Source organism: Eumetopias jubatus, unplaced genomic scaffold, assembly GCF_037043125.1.
Source record: "Eumetopias jubatus isolate StellerSeaLion01/CBP00866 unplaced genomic scaffold, mEumJub1_p1.0 scaffold_12, whole genome shotgun sequence".
Lineage (NCBI taxonomy): Eukaryota > Metazoa > Chordata > Mammalia > Carnivora > Otariidae > Eumetopias > Eumetopias jubatus.
Genome location: NW_028274818.1, coordinates 25,796,519 through 25,815,884, shown reverse-complemented (window position 1 = coordinate 25,815,884; position 19,366 = coordinate 25,796,519). Strand labels below are relative to the sequence as shown.

General features: G+C 56.2%; 1 protein-coding gene across 8 annotated transcripts in view; it reads left to right on the top strand.

Moving 5' to 3' along the window:
* Positions 1-19,366, top strand: part of NFASC (neurofascin) — a 172,926-nt gene that overhangs the window by 126,152 nt on the left and 27,408 nt on the right. For 3 of the 8 annotated variants that reach the window (XM_088029041.1, XM_028120356.1, XM_088029042.1), the window contains 15 exons: positions 1,943-2,054; positions 2,480-2,664; positions 3,970-4,101; positions 6,232-6,375; positions 6,978-7,089; positions 7,363-7,529; positions 7,988-8,135; positions 9,394-9,518; positions 10,237-10,281; positions 11,527-11,628; positions 11,931-12,128; positions 12,935-13,005; positions 14,291-14,513; positions 16,476-16,591; positions 18,245-18,449. In XM_088029041.1, the coding sequence (XP_087885167.1) occupies positions 1,943-2,054; positions 2,480-2,664; positions 3,970-4,101; positions 6,232-6,375; positions 6,978-7,089; positions 7,363-7,529; positions 7,988-8,135; positions 9,394-9,518; positions 10,237-10,281; positions 11,527-11,628; positions 11,931-12,128; positions 12,935-13,005; positions 14,291-14,513; positions 16,476-16,591; positions 18,245-18,449 (2,085 nt within the window). The remainder of the gene's footprint in view (positions 1-1,942; positions 2,055-2,479; positions 2,665-3,969; positions 4,102-6,231; positions 6,376-6,977; positions 7,090-7,362; positions 7,530-7,987; positions 8,136-9,393; positions 9,519-10,236; positions 10,282-11,526; positions 11,629-11,930; positions 12,129-12,934; positions 13,006-14,290; positions 14,514-16,475; positions 16,592-18,244; positions 18,450-19,366) is intronic. The other 5 variants (XM_028120359.1, XM_028120357.1, XM_028120358.1 and 2 more) reach the window with 3 other exon arrangements.

The window sequence follows — 19,366 nt, the reverse complement described above, 5'->3', positions numbered from 1 at the left end:
GGTCGCAGGTTGGTTTCTGCAGATTCCCTCACTTCGTGGAAGGAGAATGCCAGCCGGGCTGGGACCTCTTCATGTAGTGCCAGCGTTCCCAGCACTCATTCAGAGTCACCAGCCTAATACCAGAGCCTCCTGCCCTGAAATACCCTTCTCCTCATAGTTCCCTTGACCTTGTGTTGTCTGGACTGTTTTGGTGATTCCATGATAACGGGTGGGAGGAAGCTGCTGCTTTGGTATCAGGCTTCCTTGGTACTGAGAGCTGGCTGCTACAAGGGTCATAGACGGTAACCGATTAACCACATAATGGATTAACCCGGTCAGTAGCCACTGGTGTATATGTGTGCTGGTGGGACACATGAGGACATCTACAGAAAGAGAAATAACACATGGGGTACACTTTCGCCTTCTTTTTTGTTCCCTTCTCCCCTTGAATTCATTCATCCCACAACACTTATGGAACGCTTGCTGTATGTGCCACGCGTTGTGCCGGCCGCCTCACTAACTCCGCGTACGTCTCATCATTTCTTCCCCTGACAAAAGCATAAAATAGACCCCAGCTCTATGAAACGCACTCCCCGATGGCTAATGGAGAGAAGCTGAGTGCCTCTGAGACAGGAGCCCTGCTGATCCAGCCAGGCACCAGCCTATCCAACAAGCTCTTTTAGGAGACACCAGTGTCACAGAGACAAGAGTTCCCCTGCCACCCTGTCCTCACCGCCAGGACCCGTTAATGGCCCCCAGCCGGGAAGATGCCTTTGTCCCCACTCGAGTCATCTCTGACAGCTCCCAGCTCCTGGCAGCTCTGCCTGCCTTTCTCCTCTCGCTTCTCCAACTGAGCCTAAGACCCACTGCAGCCCTGGGTAGACTCAGCTTCTAGCTTTAACTCTTCTTGTTCATAACCCTACACCTTCGGGCAGGGGTGTCTCCTCCAGCTTCCCTTTGCTTTGGGGTTCCTGGTTGGAAAACCCCTGCTCTTCTCCCTTCTGCCTTACCTGTGTCCATAGAACTGTGCAAAGAGCTCCCCAGGAGAGGTGAGGCGCAGGTAAGGTGGGGTCCGCCGTGCTGGGGGTGTGCCCAGACTTGCATGACCCCGTCCACAGCCAAACAGCCACCCTGGCCGTGTCGACCTCTGTGAGCCACCTGGCCTTCAAACCCTGCATGCATGGCACTGTTTGTGGACGTGGCTGCTCCAGCCTAGTTGAATTGTAGATCACCTCCCCCATCTCGGCTGCCACTTTCCACTCCCCCTCCCCCAGTCTCTCACATCCAATTAACACCCTCCTCCCAGCCCCCTTCCAGAGTCATTAGTGAAGAAGCAGAATGCTCTTGGCCCCAGAGTGATTTCCTGTCATCTCTGCTCATTCATTCTCTCCATGTCTTTGCTAAACCATTAATAATGTTGCCTGCATCTCTGACTGTTCATCTGGGTCTCTGTGGCTTCATCCCAGCTCCTTGTCTCCAGGGTCCCAGAGAGCAGGTTGTCTGTCCTGTGGCCCCGGTACGTGCCTTCTCATTCATCCACTGCTGCTGAGACGGCCTCCCGGGGGGCCACCACATTGGTCTCTGGGGTCCCAGCACAAGATGCTCAGGGAGTAAACTGCTCACTGCTCAGACAACCCCCTCCGCCTTTCCCAGGAAGGTGGGGTTTACTGAACCGGGCAGGAAGCTGGGCTCCTCTTGGCAGATCCTTTCAGATCTTAGAGCTGCTCACACACATGTGCCAATGGGGCCGGGGAGCCCCGCGCTTCCTAACATGCCTCTCTTAATGATGCCCTGGCTCTTGGGGGGGGGCGGTTTCACCTGGGAGGGTCTGGGACTTGGTGCCTCTGAGGGTAAGGGGGTAAGTAGGGGGCGTGATGACACTTCTTCCTAGCCTGACTGCTTGGGCCTAGCTGGGTCAGCTCTGGGCAGGAGGCTCATGAGAGCGTCTTCTATCCTATTTCAGCACGAGGAGTTGCAGAAAGAACACCCAGCTTCATGTATCCCCAGGGCACGGCGAGCAGTCAGATGGTGCTGCGTGGCATGGATCTCTTGCTGGAGTGCATCGCCTCCGGGGTGTACGTACAGCTTGCACCCCCACTCTGGTCCCTCCCCAGGAGGACGGGGCTGGGAATTCACGCAGGCTCTCTTCTTGCCACGGTGTGGGGAGGCAAAAAGAGACACAGACAGCCTCTAGCAAGGCCTTTGCAAAGCATCATCATTCCCATCCCGCTCTGGCTGTCTCTTTTATGGGTAACGGACCAGGAAGGGAGATAGGTAGGCGTCCCGCACGTGTGTTCACACCCCGTGTGACTTTACAGCAGCCCCTCGGGGCTCTATGGCCAAGCATCCCCTCTGTACAGGAGAGGGCCTCTCTCAGAGGACCTGCGTCCTTCTGGTTGCACATACACTTCAAGGACGCCCGGGTGTCCCGGGCTCTGTAGAAGAAGAGCAGGGCCGCAGTTGGTGCTAATCCCTGTTTCCTGCTCGGTCTCTCTCCCAGCCCAACACCAGACATCGCGTGGTACAAGAAGGGTGGGGACCTCCCCTCTGATAAGGCCAAGTTTGAGAACTTTAACAAGGCTCTCCGTATTACCAACGTCTCCGAGGAAGACTCTGGGGAGTATTTCTGCCTGGCCTCCAACAAGATGGGCAGCATCCGGCACACGATCTCGGTGAGAGTAAAGGGTACGTTGTGTGTATTTCTCATTATGATGATTTTGCCAGCCCTACACGCCACAACCACCTTTCCCTCTGCGGGTGGGGGAGGGGCGGGGGGAGTAGGGGAGAGCCGATAACACATGGGTTAGTGGCCATGGTGACCTGCCAGGGATAGTGTCACCCTCTGGATGTGAGTGTGTGTGTGCATGTGTGGGTGTGTGTGCACGCACACACGCGGTGGGTATGAGGGGAAGGAGAGATCCACCCTGACCATCCCCCACCTCTCTGTGTTGCCTGAGGCTCCCTCCGCAGGTGAATGTACCCCCGTGGGCCATTCGGATTTCATGCAGCACCTTTCCTTCTTCATTTTGCATTCCCGTTCACAGTGTGTCGTCTTAGCCCTGTCCTGTCTGTGTACTTGTGCATGGTTCTTTCTTAAAAATGGGGAGTTATCATGGCACAAATTATTTTTTTTAAAAATCACTTCCCTCCCTCTGCAGCGCAGATGGCCCATGTGAGCTTTGCCCGCAATAGAGCACGTGCCGTGATGGGTCCCGGCCGTGGGTGGTGGGGTACACCTGTCCCTTCTCAGCCTGGGGCTGACCAGATGATGGGGACGATGAGGTCTGATACCAAGTGCAAGAACTTTTGAAGCGCACGCTCCATTGACCTTATAACTTTGGCTTCAGCACTATACTCAAACCAGGGGTTCTTAACCCTTTTGGGGGTATCAAGATCTTTGAGAATCTGATCCACAGGAACTTCTCAGGAAAAAAAAAATCCACATATCCACATACTCACAATTGGAAGGGATAGCCAGCTCTGCTCTAACCAAAGCCCAATGCCTAAGAATGACTATGAGGCCTTTTTCTCAATGGTCTGATGTCACAGCAATAGCAACGGAATACAGAGGGGCCAGCCCCGGGTGCTCTTTACCAACTGCCTCGGCTGTTGCCTTTGGGTGCCCATCGTGGACACCTGTGGGGCTCTAAAAGCATCCACTGCTCCAGCCTCCTCTGAGGATTCTGACTCAGTGGGCCTAAGACGGGCCCCAGTGTCCATGTTTGTTAAAAGCTCTTCAGAGGAGTCTAACGAGCAGCCCCAGTTTAGAACTATTCTGTGAACTTGAAATAGAGTGGGCAGCCTCTGTGGTGCCAAGCCAGCCAAAGGCAGGCTGGATGGAGTCATCCCGCGAGGATGACCCCTGGGCAGCTGGTGAGGGCCTGGAGCTGGCACTCAGGGGCTCCTGCCTTCTTAGCAGGAGCCGGTCTGCTGTCTCCTGCCTGCCCCGAGGCATCTAACTCGGCTGCCTGCGCTCTGCTTGTCTTCCAGCTGCTCCCTACTGGCTGGACGAACCCAAGAACCTTATCCTGGCTCCTGGGGAGGACGGGAGACTGGTGTGTCGAGCCAATGGGAACCCCAAGCCCACTGTCCAGTGGATGGTAAATGGGGAACCTCTGCAATGTAAGTAACAAGCCATTGTCCCACCTGACTCTGCTGCGTCTCCTGTCAGAGGCTCCAGATCCCCATCCCTATGGGCCAGCCCCAGTTGTACCAGAATGAGGTTAAAGAATAGCCCCTTGGCCACTGCTTCTGGAGCAGCCCAGCTCTTTGGACATCTCAAGAGGCGGGAAACCTGCCTCATTTGTGTGTGAGAACAGGAAATCTGTGCTTATGTTCCCATATTTAGGGAGCATAAAAATCCCTTGGGTTTTTCTTGAATCTTGCGTTCTGCCCTAAACAACCACACAGCTCAGTTCAAGGTCTGTGAAGAGCTGGCCTCTGAGTGGGGGTGGGGCGTGGAAGGTAGAGCAGAGCTCAGTAACCCAGGCCCCACTCTCTGCTGAGGGCAAAATGAGAGCCAGGCTGGATAGGAGGAAGAACTTCCCCCATGAGAGCAGAGATGCACTGATGCAGTTACTGGGTATGCCCAGATTTGGGGAAATTGAGTCCTGCCCTCTGGCTGGAGTAGGTGACTCCAGGGCCCCTTCTGGCCAGGGATCTCCGTCAGATTTTCCCATCATAGTCTCTCTGGTTGCATGTACTTTATAAAATGTCCCTGTGGGTCTCTGTGAGAATACCATACACCTGCACGGTCTCCCTCCCAGTCCGTGTCCTTGCCCTGGGCACAAGCAGAGATAGGGACATTGCCTGCCCTCTGCTGTTCTCCCTGTCCCGACGGCACTTTGGGAACAAGGCCGACAAAGGCCCAGACTCCACAGCACCACTGAATAAATGCAGAGCTCAGGACTTGCAGCTGAGCCTTGGCCCTGGAAAGATCACCTGTCACTTTAGGGGAGTGGCCGAGAAGAAAGTTGGCTCCATGAGAATTGCCAGGGAAGGAGGCATTGAAGTTGCTGGCGCGGACTTCCTCATGCCCTTTTGCTGAGTGGGGACTTGGGGACGGATGATAAGGATGCTGCCCTCATCTTCATTTACCTCCTGCTGATTGCCCAGTTCCGGGCTCAGACTTGCTATCTGTGGAGTGGCGCCTCGGGGACCAGACCCGAGGTGGTCCTCTGCCCACCGCTGCTGTTGGTCTGAGTGATCCTGGATGTGTTCACAGACCATCCAAACCAAGTCACCTGGCTCAGTCCAGAAACCTTACAGAGGAAAGTCACCTTCCAGTGAAAGATGAAAAAAGTGGTGATTCTTTACATTTCTAAAAAACTTTATTTATACCGCTCGTTGTCATTCTTTTTAATAAAGCTCCTCGGAGTGGGAGAAGGATGGGAGTAATTCTCCCCCACTTGACAGATGAGGGAAATGAGACCCAGATTTATTGATTTGTCCCAGTCCCAGATTGACGTGTGAACAGGACTGAGACCCAACGGCCACTCTCCAGCCTCTGCTCTCTGCATCCCAAGCCATCCATGCTGGGAGAGCTGTGTGAGGAAATATTCTCTCTCAGTTTAGGACACATCTCTTGGGACGATCAGGTAGCTTTGGCAAATTTAAGGACTCATTCAGTTTCAACAGGCATTGGCTTATGGGTCTCACTCTGTGAATGTTTGAAGAATGCTCTGCTCCGAGGATGGGAAGGTGGTAGGTCTCATCCAGTTGTATATTCCTTTGTCCTTTTCAAAACCTTTAAGTATAGGCACAATTAAAATAATAACAACAGTAGTAATCAGGGTGTGCCGGGCCTCTGCTGATGACTTTAGACATGCATTAAAATCTCAGGTTATCCTCATAAGAACCCTGCAAGGTGATATGTCATCCCCATTCTGCATACAGCGATGCTGGAGTTCAGAGGAGCTGAATGACCCTGGCAGGTGATGTGGTTGGAATTCAAACCCCTTTCTGTTTCCACGGCTTATGCTCTCAACCACATCTGCCCGTCTGTTACATAGGTCCAGCAGGAACTCACAGTCCCATTGGACAGACTGAGAAACAAACTCCAGTAGGTTTGATGATGGGCCTGAAGCCACACAGCTGGGCAGCAGTAGAGCCAGAAGCCGGGTCTCCTGGGAGCCACCCAGGGCGGCTGCTTCCACAGCACCCCAGTTGTCTTAGGGAGCCCTGGCCAGAGCCCCAAGTGCCCTCTGCCATGCCCTGCCCATTTCTCACGAGGAGCGTCTTTCCTGTCTGTAGCGGCACCACCCAACCCAAACCGTGAGGTGGCTGGGGACACCATCATCTTCCGGGACACCCAGATCAGCAGCAGGGCTGTGTACCAGTGCAACACCTCCAACGAGCATGGCTACCTGCTGGCCAACGCCTTCGTCAGCGTGCTCGGTGAGCCCTGGGGCTTGCTCCTGTCGTGGGGAGGTCAGCCAGGCTGGGAGGGGTAGGAGAGTGTGGGATGGAGGAAGCATGGAGACTGAAGATGAATTTGCCGGGGAGGGTAGGGAACTTCAGATCCATGGAGCTGGGTGTGCAGACGGTTAGTTCCATGTTGGATCATGTCTCCAGATGAGGGGGAGGGGCCTGTCTCACCCCCTCCGCATATCCAGGCCAACTCTGCCTGCGTTCTCAGTGGCCCTAGGGTAGGAAGTGGTTCTGAGTACTAGGGTCACTCCTAGATCAGGGAGAGGGCGGGGGCAGCTTGGAGATGCCTTGGGGTTGTGGAGGAGCAGTTTCAGAACCTGCTAGGTAATCCGGGGAGACCCTTTGCAAAAGCTGGATTGCACATAGGGTAGGTTGTGGGCAGACAGGTGAGCTTCCTCTTCCCTCCCCTAACCCTGGGAGGCTTCTTAAAGGAGGGAGGTTGATGGGGGAAGGGATGGGGCGCTTGGAAAGCTGCTGTGCTGCCAGGGCACGTGGAAGCCCCAGCCGGGGTAGGGGGGTACTGGAGGAGGTAGGCCCCCCAGCCAAGGTCCGTTCTCTGGGAATTGCAGACGTGCCGCCCCGGATGCTGTCACCCCGGAACCAGCTCATTAGGGTGATCCTGTACAACCGGACACGGCTTGACTGCCCGTTCTTTGGGTCCCCCATCCCCACACTCCGATGGTAAGTTCCAGGAGACCAGCCCCACCCCCGGGAGTCCTCATTCCCCTCCGGCCCAAAATAGGTATTCAGCAAGACCAGGTAACCTTATAGGGTCGAACCTGGGAGAAAGTTGCCCGATCATCGAGGTCAGCCCCCTTACTGTGCAGAGACGAAAACTGAAGCCCAGAGAGGGCCAGAGACTTGCCAGGGCCACCCAGCAGTGGGAGGCAGACCCCTGCTCGAGGGGGCCGGTCCTCTCTCAGTGTGCTGTGTGTTCCGCTGCTCTGTTGTGAGGTTTAAGAACGGGCAGGGAAGTAACCTGGATGGTGGTAACTACCACGTCTACGAGAACGGCAGCCTGGAAATCAAGATGATCCGCAAAGAGGACCAAGGCATCTACACCTGTGTCGCCACCAACATCTTGGGCAAAGCTGAAAACCAGGTCCGCCTGGAGGTCAAAGGTAAAGGAGAGTTTCGCAGGGAGAGTGCGGGGTGGGACAGCCAAGGAAGCCATCTCCTCAAGGTGATTCCTGCGTGCCATTCCCTTTGAAAATGCTCCGCTAGTGGGGCCCTCCCCTTGGGCCTCCATTTCCTCACAGGGCTTCCAGCTAGGCTGGGTGCTGGGAGCACAAGGTCCTCTTGAGCCCAGTCCACGTGGGATTAGAAAGGGAAGTCTGAGACCCCACCCACACCCCACTACCAGCCCAGGAAGGACATCATAGATTCCCAAGCCAGAGAGAAAGGACTTGGGGATTGTTTCCTCCTTGGAATCGCCCACACCCGCCCCGCCACCATTCATATAACTGAACGTTATTTCTGCCACCTTCCGTGGCCCGTCTAATGTGCGTCGTGCCATGTGGCCACGTCGGGTGGTGGGCAGAGGCCATGCCAGTGATGAGCTCCCTCGGCTTCTCCACAGACCCCACCAGGATCTACCGGATGCCTGAGGACCAGGTGGCCAAAAGGGGCACCACAGTGCAGCTGGAGTGTCGGGTGAAGCACGACCCCTCCCTGAAGCTCACAGTCTCCTGGCTGAAGGACGACGAGCCTCTCTACATTGGAAACAGGTTTCCGCTCTTTCCTTCTCTCTTCCGGGCGCGAGTCTGGGCCCGTTTTCTTTCCCCTTGTCCTCGGTGACACACTGAAGGAACCCGGGGACCGGGAGCCTGCATCACGCGTGTCCCCCAGGAACTGCTGCGGAGGTGGCGGCGGCACCCAGCGGCTCCCCCACCCTGCGTGCTCTCTGCCTCTCTCCTTCTCTTCTTCTCCCTCTCCTCTTTTTCCCACTCCTTTCTCTCTTCCCTCACTTCTCTCCCCTCTCCCCTCACCCCTTTTCCTCCTCCCTTCCTCTTCTGCTGCGGGGTCCCCTTGGCGGGTCCCCTTGGCGGGTCCCCTTGGCGCTCCGGCCTCAGCCCCGCTTGCAGTGCCCCTGTTCTCCAGCAGAGGGCAGGGCCGATCCAAGCTGCCGGCCACGAGGGTGTTAGTGGGGCATCTCAGCTGAGGCACCTGGGACGCTTTTACTAGACCACACCGGCCTCCTTTGTCCAGATTTAAGTGATGTGGGGGGAGGGGAGGCACCTATCGTGTCTAAAAGTCCCACAGGTGTCTCTGATGTGCAGTCAGTGATGGGGAGGGCTGGTCCGAGCCTTTCCCTCTGCAGGGCTCTTTGTCGTAGCCCCTCACATCTCGGGGGCTGGTGGTGCAGGGCCCTGAGGTTGGCATAAGGAGCAGCTGTTTGCACGCTCATCTGGCTTTTCCAGGGGTGCACCCTGCAGACAGGCGCAGGCATCCTTGCACTCAGTGGGTACCCACAGCTTTCGCAGCCCACTGTGCTCTGTGGTGCCCACCTCCCTCCACAGGAGACAGTTCAAAGGAGCCCAGGACATCTGGCCTGAGCCTGGGTGCGCAGACTGGCCTGGGCTGAAGGGGGAGCTGGAAGCAGGGGAAGAGGAGGGACACCAGCCTGCCTTTCGGGCAGTGGACCTCACTGTGCCTTGATTTGGGAGGGGGGCACAGCATAAGAAAGGCACGGAGGATAGACACTAGGGAGTTTGAGGACAGTGAACAGAGTCAGAGCCGCTTCTGCTTCACCCACTTGCCTTTTCCCCTCCGTCAAGCACCACAGTGCTCCAGGTAACGGTGAAGACCATGACTCTCTCAAAGCACTGGGAGGGAGACTCGTGGCCCCTGCTAGGGGCTGTGGCTGCCGTCTCGCTCGCCATCCCCACTCCAGGGAGAAAGCAGGCAGTGCCCAGGGCACCCCCCCCACCCCCCAGCTGTCGGCCCACTCGCCCTCCTCCCAACCCCTCCCTGGTGCCCTTGCAGGATGAAGAAGGAAGACGACTCCCTGACCATCTTCGGTGTGGCCGAGCGGGACCAGGGCAGTTACACCTGCATTGCCAGCACTGAGCTGGACCAGGACCTGGCCAAGGCCCACCTTACTGTGTTAGGTAACTGCTGCTGCTCACGCATGCTCTGACCTCCCCCCACCCCACCCCTTCCCGAAACTTGCCCAAATCCTCAACGGATGGGTGAGCGAGAGAGGGAAGGTGGACGGGGGTTCTTCTTGTAATCATTTTGACCTCTGTACCAGTTAAAAGAACCCATTGTTGAAGCAAGACTGCATTTTGAGTTTGTCCCGCCAGCACCCTAGGCTAGCCTCCCTCTCCCTGCCACCCCACTCCTGTTTCCTGATGGGATTTTATAGGGCGCTCTGCACTGAGCAAACTGATTCTGTCATGTCCTGCCCGTGTCTAAGCCAGACTGTAAATACTGAGCCATCCCAACGCCAGGGGAGGACAGTCTTGCCCATCCAGGGACGCACATCCCCTGCCGTGCCCTCCTCACCTCTGTCCTCTCTCTGGGCATCCTGTTGCCATTACCGTTGGTACACTCCATCTCTCCGGTGGCAGCAGCGCACGGTCACTGGGGATGGCGGTCCCAGGCACACAGTTGCTTTGAGATGGGGAGGAGACAAGTCCCCCCCCTCCACCCCGTCAGCCGTGGAGGAAGCACAGGGGGTTTCTCCATGGAAGCAAAGGTGAAGCTGTGCGCAGTACACCTCTGCTCGGGGCAGCTGTTCAACCCTCGGCCACCTACTCCCATCCTTCTAGAACACCTGTAACCCTGGATAACTTGCTAACCTGGATAACCCGTCTTACCTTGCAGCTGATCAGGCCACTCCAACTAACCGTTTGGCTGCCCTGCCCAAAGGTAATTCATACTAATCACAGGACCCCTGCCAAAGCCCTCTCTAGGTGGCTGGGGGGTGGGGTCTGAGGACGAAGGTGCTGCAGGACAAGACGTACCGTGTGGAGGCCACTCGCTGCCAAATCTGATTCCTTTCAAGGGTCGCGCCCCTCACCTCGCAGCCCTGCCACAGCCCCACTCGGGCTTCCTGCGCCTTTCATAGGCTGGGCTCGGAAGTCCTTGGAAGCCGATCCATCCCATCCCTTACTTCTGGCCGCACTCACCACTTCCTTGTGGGGGCCTGTTCTCTCTCCCCAGCTTTGGCCTCAGAAATATGGAGGTCCAGTCGGGAACGCCCACTCACTTCAGATTACCTGTAGGCCCGTCTTGTTTGCAGCCTCCCCGAGTCTGCTGCTGCACACCCCTTCACAGTCTGCATTCACACGCGTGCACACATACACAGATGTGGGTTCACATGACCTACCTTCCAGATCCTCCCAGTAGCCAGCCAGAGTACCAAAATAACTGGTTCAAGCAGCCGGGATGGGGAGACATCCCACGTACCCCACTAGGCACAGGTGAGGTGGCCTTATCCCCAGGCCAGGATGGCCCTTACACCCACTGAGGAAGTCCAGTGAGACTGGAGCCCCCGAAGGTGCGCCCCAGCCCTGTTTGGACGCTTGCTGGGGCTCCTCTATCCTGCTGTCCATCACTGAAACTCTAAGTCCCTATGTCCTCCCTGGCCTGGTCCTCTGCCTCTATCCCTCCCATGCTCCTAACTGGTCTGCCTTGCTCAGCTCCAAGCACGCCCCTGGGCTCCTGCCCCCTCGAAGCCTTGGCACATAGAGTAGGAGGTAATCATCCCGAGAAGATGAGACCAAATCCCGCACTTCCTCACCAGCCTCCCTGCAGGTGGCAAGCATGGGTCTCATGAAAAGGGCAGTGTTTTCCAAATGCTCACCCCCTAAGAACAGCCACAGAAATGGGATGGGTTGGTCCTGGTTCTCTCTGTGCCCTACCTACGTCCTTTCATGCTTTTCTGGGGGTGGTGGAATTTGAAGTCTCCTCTTTGTTCTTCCTCAGCTCCCTGAGGGAATGGGGTGGTCCCTGTGCTGACCCTGCCAGGCAGGCCAGGGCTGGTTCCTGCGGGTGCTGACCTCGGCCCGTCGGGGACCTGTCATAGGGCAGTGTCCAAGGCTGGGGCCAGCACAGGGACAGGCTGGCTCTAACTGGGGAGTCCCGCGTGGTGTCTTCTTCCTCTGCTCCCAGGACGGCCAGACCGACCCCGGGACCTGGAGCTCACGGACCTGGCCGAGAGGAGCGTGAGGCTGACCTGGATCCCAGGGGATGATAACAACAGCCCCATCACAGGTCAGCCAGGGGCCCTGCGCTCAGTCCAGAAAAGAGAGATGGATGGCAGCCTGGTTTGTGGTAGCAGCCGGAGGCCTTGCCCCGGTTTCTGGTCCGGCTCCCACCTCACCTGACGCGTGCCCCGGGCTATTTGCAGAGCACATGCAGGCCTTGGTTCCCCTCTCCATGTCCGGGGAGGACTTCTCCCTGTGCCTTTGTCCACCCGAGGGAGAGTGTAAAGACTAGCGGCAACCATGCGGGAGTACGCTGCAGAACTCCGCTACCTCAGCTCCCAAACAGCACTGCCTTCCTTGCCCACTCAGACTACGTCGTCCAGTTTGAAGAGGACCAGTTCCAGCCCGGGGTCTGGCATGACCATTCCAAGTTCCCGGGCAGTGTCAACTCCGCCGTCCTCCAGCTGTCCCCATATGTCAACTACCAGTTCCGGGTCATTGCCGTCAACGAGGTGGGCAGCAGCCATCCCAGCCTCCCCTCCGAGCGCTACCGGACCAGCGGGGCGCGTGAGTACCCGAGGGCTGACGGCCAGCGTGCTGAAGCCAGGTGCCCCAAGGCCCCACTGAGTTCCCCCAGTTCCTGGCCACGTGAGCGTGGGCGGGTCACTTAACCGCTCCAAGGCTGGGCTTCCTCAGCTCTAAGACAGGGAATGATAGCAACACCGCCTCCATCACGGGGCTGTCGGGAGGCTTGGGTGTGAAAATGCTGTTTGGGTACCTCCCGTGGTGCCTGGCGTATTGTAAGCACCCAGCGAACGCTAACTGTGGTTATTATTACTAATAGCCTTAATAATTCTTGGTCATCTGCTTGAAAGGGAAGTGCTATGGCAAAGATTTGCAGTAGAAATATGTAAGCTGGTGTTATGGCAGATTTCTTTTCCTTAGATTTCCGAAAATATACCAGCCCATTGAGAGTGGAGCTGCTCCCCCAAAATGAATGCTGGGGATAAACCGGTCTGGTATTAAACTTATTTAGTGGATAATCCATGAAGGGGATAATTAACCCACATTGAGTTGGCTGTCAGGACCACCCAAAGTATGGAAAGCCTTATGATAAATGCTGTCTAGTGAGGGATTAAAATTCAAAAGAAATTAGCCCTGCTTGGTGGAGGGGGGGAAAGTTCCGTCTTAGGAAGGCACATCCTCCTCATGAGAAAACCAAAGAACGAGTTCGGTGGCCTAGGGGATAGTGTGCAGAGAGATGCTGAGGAAAGACAGCCACAGAAGGGGCTGGTCAGCTAGAAGGGAGGGAAGTTGCTCACTGTGCCCACAACACACATCGGGCTTGAACTTTGCGTCCCCTTGGGTTCCAGCCCCCGAGTCCAATCCCGCCGACGTGAGGGGAGAAGGCACCAGAAAGAACAACATGGAGATCACGTGGACGGTAAGGGTCCCTCCCAGCCCACCTCTCAATGGGCCTGTTCTCTTGGCCTTGAGCACCTGGGAGTCCTTTTGCTCTTTACACCCCTGAGGCCCCAAGGCCACTCTCTGCATGGACATCCAGGGACAAAACAGGAGCATTGTCGAAGAGCAAGATTTCAGACAGGAGATGGGAGCAGAGGTGACCGAGGAACGTAGACAGCTAGTCTGGCAAAATCAGAGAGTACCAGCAAACGAAAATGGACTTCTCTAGGGGAAGGAGGGGTCTAAAAAAGATTTAGCGTAAACATTGGTGCCTAGTGTTGGTGTGTTCTGGGGTCCTCCCACTGGAGATGGTTGGGGGTAGAGAGGAGACCAGCACTCAAGCTGCTCTGAGGGCAGGCTTTCTTTTAGTCCAGGAATGAACGAGAGGATGTAAAAGCTTCTCTCTGGGCCAGGACTGAAAAAATTCCCATCTTCATCTGGGCTCACTGACTGTTTTCCAAACCAGAATTGGGATATGTGGTCTCAAAATGACTTTTTTTCTAAACCAATTCCAAGTCTGAGAGACGCACATTCAGCCATGGAAATACTAACATTTCTGTGCTGTCGCCATGAGTAACAGAGAAGCAGGGAGCTACAACGTGTGGGGTCATGGCTGTCCCCATCTTTGTGAGGGCCCAGTCTCACAGCAGCCTGGGTAGCTGGGCTGAGCCCAGATCCAAGACACCAGGGCTCATCTTCAGGACCTTGCAAGGACCTGCTCCTGGTCTACAGCCTAGAGGACGGCTTCGGGGACTAGGCCCTTAGGCAGTGAAGACCAGAGCTGCACCCACCCTTAGCTGCTGGGCAGGACAGGACAAGTCACGCGTGGATTCAGTAGAACCCAAGCCAGTTCTGGAATTTTGAGTCCATTGGCAGTAAGCATGCTGTGGCTAAACCAAAACTCATCCCTCTCCAACGTTAAAGAATATTCTGTGATTTTCTTGTTTTGTTCTGCTTACCGATCAGTCACAGGAAAGTCCTGTTGAAAATAAATCTTTGGCTCCCTGTGCACTTACAAATGTCGGTGGCTCTGGGAGTCAGAGTGACTAGGTCTCGGGTGAAGCCTTTGTCACAGAAAATCTACAGGCTGCTGAATTCATAAGACTCTGGGCTTCGGGGGACTCAGTGTGAGGGTGGCATGCTCTCCCGGTGCCGCAAGGGGGCCAGTGCTGGGCAGATCGGGGCAGGGTGCCTGGCACAGAAGGAGAGTGCAGGCTGTGGGTGGGTGTGGGCTCCACCCCTGCCCTCAATCTCTCCCTGCTCAGCCCATGAACGCCACCTCCGCCTTTGGCCCCAACCTGCGCTACATCGTCAAGTGGCGGCGGAGAGAAACTCGAGAGACGTGGAACAACGTCACAGTATGGGGCTCCCGCTACGTGGTGGGGCAGACCCCTGTCTATGTGCCCTATGAGATCCGAGTCCAGGCCGAAAATGACTTTGGGAAGGGCCCTGAGCCAGACACTGTCATCGGTTACTCCGGGGAAGATTGTGAGTACCCTCCCCCGTCCCCGAGCAAGGATCCTCACAGCCGGGCTGCACAAAGCCAGCCTCACAGACCAGGAACCTCAGGGTGGGTCATGGGACTGCCAAGAACATCCTGGGAGGACAGCCGGTTCCCAGGAAAGAGAAATCCCCTATGGTGACCTCGGGCAAACAGGCCCCTGTTAATGTCAGGAGCCAAAATGGCATCACCTGAGCGCTAGCTAGAATTACTGAACAATCATCGCCTGGTCCAATACTCCCATTTTACGGGTGTGAAAACAGAGACCCTGCAAAGGAACACCCTTGCCAATATTACCCAATGCTTGAAAACAGAGGCCAGGCCTTCTAATCTACCTTAATGCCAAGCCTTGCTAGTGCCAAGACTTCAGGACTGTCCCTCCCAAAGAGCCATAATTAGACTCCTCCACAGGAAGCAGGGCCACAGGCCAGACTCCTCCTTGGCTCCCCAGGGGAGACCTGGAGAAATAGAGAAGAGCCCCAGACTGGAATGATCCAGACCAGCTACCTGCTGGCATCCTCGTGTTGCTCTTAAGCCTTGGAATTGAGCACACAAAGAGAAGTTCTTTGGAGGCTAGCCTTGGCAAATCAACAAGATTCTGGGCACATATGTGGAAGTATCTGCCTGGCTTTTAAGATGGTGGCAGCCTCCCTCTTCCCGGCACATCGATCAGTAGGCTGCTGAGCGAAGCAGGAGGGTCAGTGGAGCTCCTCCCGGTCAGGGTGACCCAAGAAAAGATCATTTAGGCGGATGGGGTGACCAGAAGGCAAGGAAGAGGAGAGTCTTAGGGAGTTGCAAAGGCCAATGCTGGGGTTAGGAGTAGGGCCCGTGTTGTGCATGACAGACGGGAAGAAGTGAGGGGTGGGCCCCATGCACTGCTTTCCTGGAGGTGATTATGGATTGGACCCACTGGCAAATAAGTGGGTGGTATCAGCAGACTCTCTGCCCATCCTGCTCCTTGTCTTGTGGTGGCAAACACTTCCAGACAGGAGACTGGCAGGAACTACCAGCTGGTGAGTATGGAATGAGCAGTGTCTAGTCATGGACTTCGTGGACCCGCCCACAGTTTCCGTGGCACCTGCCGTCCGCCCCGGGCCTGTGCTCTGCTGGATGCGAGGGGTGGGGCAGAGTTCTTCTGCAGCAGAGTGCAGAAAATGGGGGCGAGAATCCGTTCTGGGGGAGGGCGTGGGTCTCCCTCTTCAGGGAGTCAAGGATCGGAACCCACTCCTGAACGAGGTTAGGGCATCTTCAGCTTGTAGCTGACGTTTCCTGCAGGGTCCTGGTGGGAAATGAGTGTCACTCAAAGGGGACTATCTCTAATGTGAGGACAGGGTTCGAGGGAAAACAGCAAGGTATCAGAAACCACCCAGAGGCCTAACAACAGCAGGACCCCAGTGCAACCTTCCGAGCCTTGAAGGGGCAGCAGACGGGGGAGTCCCCACGACCAAGGGGTAGAACCTTGGGTAACAAAGTGCAATGCTGCCAACCTGCAGCCCCACAGAGAGGCGGCCAGGGACTAGGTACCCACCCTCCATCTCCTCCTGTTGACCTTACCTATTGAGCAAACCCATCCGTGGACCTGTGAACAGGGGGCCAGCCCACACAGTCCAGAGAGGGCAGCCTGCTGGGACACAGAGCAGGTGGAGAAGGGTAGCACATGGGATGGAAGGGCAAACAGAGGCTACCCAGCTGGGAGGATAGCAAATAATTGCCCTCTAAACATGGAGGCCGATCCCTCCCACCCAGATGGCCGCCTTTTTTGTCCGGCCCTTCCCCCATTCCCCCCAAGGGCCATCTCCTGGAACAGTCCTAGCCCCTGCCCTCATGGAGTACCCTGTGTCCAGAGTGGGGTGGAGGCACCAGCCAGCAGAGAACAAGTGTGAGGAGACCCTAGACTCCAGGGGCCAGCCCCGCTTGCTTAACTAGCTCTCTGTCCCAACACATTGCAGATCCCAGGGCTGCACCCACTGACGTTAAAATCCGAGTCCTGAACAGCACAGCCATCAGCCTTCAGTGGAACCGCGTCTACCCCGACACGGTGCAGGGCCAACTCAGAGAGTACCGAGTGAGGAAACCAGCTCTCAGCCCCGCCTAACCACCCAGCTTGCTAACCAGGGCAAGGGGGTAGCAGATGCGGGCCATAGGCTACTTGGAAGGGGTCCTAGGGATAGTTGTTGGACCCAGAGTAGATTCAAGAAGATGATGTCTAGTATTAGTTGTTCAAAAATACACCCAGAAAAAAAATTATTTGTATATATCCAGGTGTGTTCTGCAGCAGATATGCTGAGAGATTCTACTCAGCAGAAAATCACACGGAGGGTGGTGGGTTTGGGTTGATGCTGTATATGGCATGTTATGCTCATAATACATGTGTGAGCAGACACACACATGGATCTTAGGAGCAGTATTGAGGCACCACTGAGCTACACCCCTCCCCTCTCTTAATGGCCCCCACTGGGCTGCTTGCCTCACCCAAGTCTGGTTTCATGAAACTTTCACTAACAGGCAGAGCCACCAAAAGGTGTAAACATCTTCCCTGTTGTCGCAGCCAACTCCGGATTACCTGGCATATGGATTATCGAGGCCCTTGGCTTCTCCTGGTCTCCCTGCAGGCAGTTTCTGCTCATGTATCTCTCCTCTTGGCAAGGGCGAGCTGAGGCAGGCAAGGGGGAGAGAAAACCAGGCCACTCTAGGCTCTCCCTTACACGTAGCTTCATTTAAAACTTGTCTGGGAAGTGACGGCAGCCGTAAGCATGGGATACTGCAGGTTCTGTGACTTAGAGGTCATTGAGAGTTGGCTGATGGACAATTGTGGGCAGAATGGAGGGGATCAGTCTCTTTGGGGATGGGAATTCGGTAGGTAGGGGAAGGAAGGCAAGAAGATGTATACACTTGAATGAGCTCTTCCCCAGCACTTGCACCCTTAACCTACTTGCCTGGAGATTTTTCTGGCTAAAGCTCCCACTGGGTCCGCTTCTTAAGGGGTCCCCTTCTTAAGTGTGGACTTCCGCCTTCCTTTGCTGTTGGAGGCCCAGGTGGCGCTGGTATGGCAGCCTGACCTGGGCCTTCTTACATATTGCTAACCGTACCTTGTGTCCCAAACTCTCTCAACTCTACCCCTAACACCACCACCTTCTGAAGGCCATCCCATCCAAGCTCTTGCCACCAGGCAGCCTGGTGTCCACTGACCTGGACATGTGTCTAGCCCATTCTAAAGGTCTTCAAACAATTTTAAAAGAAACCGTTTGACTTCAAAGGATTAAATCAACTCCCCTATTCAGACTTCTGAGGGTAACCTGTTCCTTTTCAACTCCTGCCTACTGCCGATCTAAACCATACTAATCCAACTCAAGGCGATGTAGCCTTTGAGCCCAGAAGAGAGCTTTCCATGCCTGGACCCTTGTTCCCCAGCTTGGAAATAAGTGTCCGCTCCATCAGTAACTTTGGCCAACTTGCCTATTTCCCAGAGAGCTCATGGGGCTCAGAAAATGATCGAACCCCAAGCCCCTGTTTCCTGTTTGACGTCAGTTGGTCCTCGCTAGGGGCTAATGAACAGGGCCTCTCGGGCCGCTCCCCCAGCCCTAGGCGGGGCTGCTGAGGGCATTCGGGACTTGGAGCCTGTGGCAAGCAAAGCGAAGACCAGTTACCACCACGGGCACTAACAACTAACCCAGCTCCGCCTGCCCGACCCCTCACCGGCCCCGCCTCTGTCCCGAAGGCCTACTACTGGAGGGAGAGCAGCTTGCTGAAGAACCTGTGGGTGTCTCAGAAGAGGCAGCAAGCCAGCTTCCCTGGTGACCGCCCCCGGGGCGTGGTGTCCCGCCTCTTCCCCTACAGTAACTACAAGCTGGAGATGGTTGTGGTCAATGGGAGAGGCGACGGGCCTCGCAGTGAAACCAAGGAGTTCACCACCCCGGAAGGAGGTAGGTCTGGCCTGCAGCTCTTCGGGGTGGGGCAGGACAAGGGCAGCACAGCCAGGTGGGTCCAGAGCAGCGCCATCGGGCCTGGGCCCGACAGCACAAGGTGACCTCTGCGTGACCCCAAGGCGCTGAAGTCCTGCGAGCCGAGCAGCTCCTGCCATTCCCAGAGTGCCCCATCACCGGGGTGGCCTGTCCTGACAGGACGTTGTATCTCAAGAGAAGACCTGGGCCGCCTGCTGACAAAATTCCAGATGGGCTAGCAGACTGGCATTCTCCCTCCCCACCCCCCGCCAAGGGCACTGCAGGAGCCCGGGCCACCCCCACGTCTGGAGGCCGAAGCACGGTCACCCTGACCACCAGAAGCACCCGGCTTGTTCCCCAGCACCCAGGACCTTCATTCAGAATTCTCTCTGCACTGTGATCCAGAAGCTTCTGTTGGGACAGCTGGCCCGCGTGCGCGGCAGCCCTGCAGGGGGCGCCCTGCCTGCTGCTGGTTCCAGGTCCCCCCGGGCCTGGGAGGCAGACACTTGTGAAGTTCACCACGTCCTCCTTTATCAGCCAGGCGTTGGCTTTGCCCTCTTCTGTTTCTCCTCCCTCCCTTCTTAACCGCTTTTCCCCCCATTTTTCTTCTCTTCCTCCTTCTTTGTTCTTCCCTCTTGTTTTCTTTATTCCTATCTGTTCCGCTCCCTTGTTTTGCTTTTCACCTCCAGCCTCTCCCCATCGCCCCTGCTCCTGGTGCTCTGTCCATGAGTTCCATCTTGGGCTTCTTTCTCCTCACCCCTGAACCCCGCATTCTCAGCCCGGAAGCCTGGGCCTGCTGCTGGGCCCCAGGGTGAGACTCCTCGTCTGAGGACTGGGAACCACATCCTCTGTGCCCACAGCTCTGGTTGGTTCCCTGCTGGCTTGAAGGCATCTTTGCA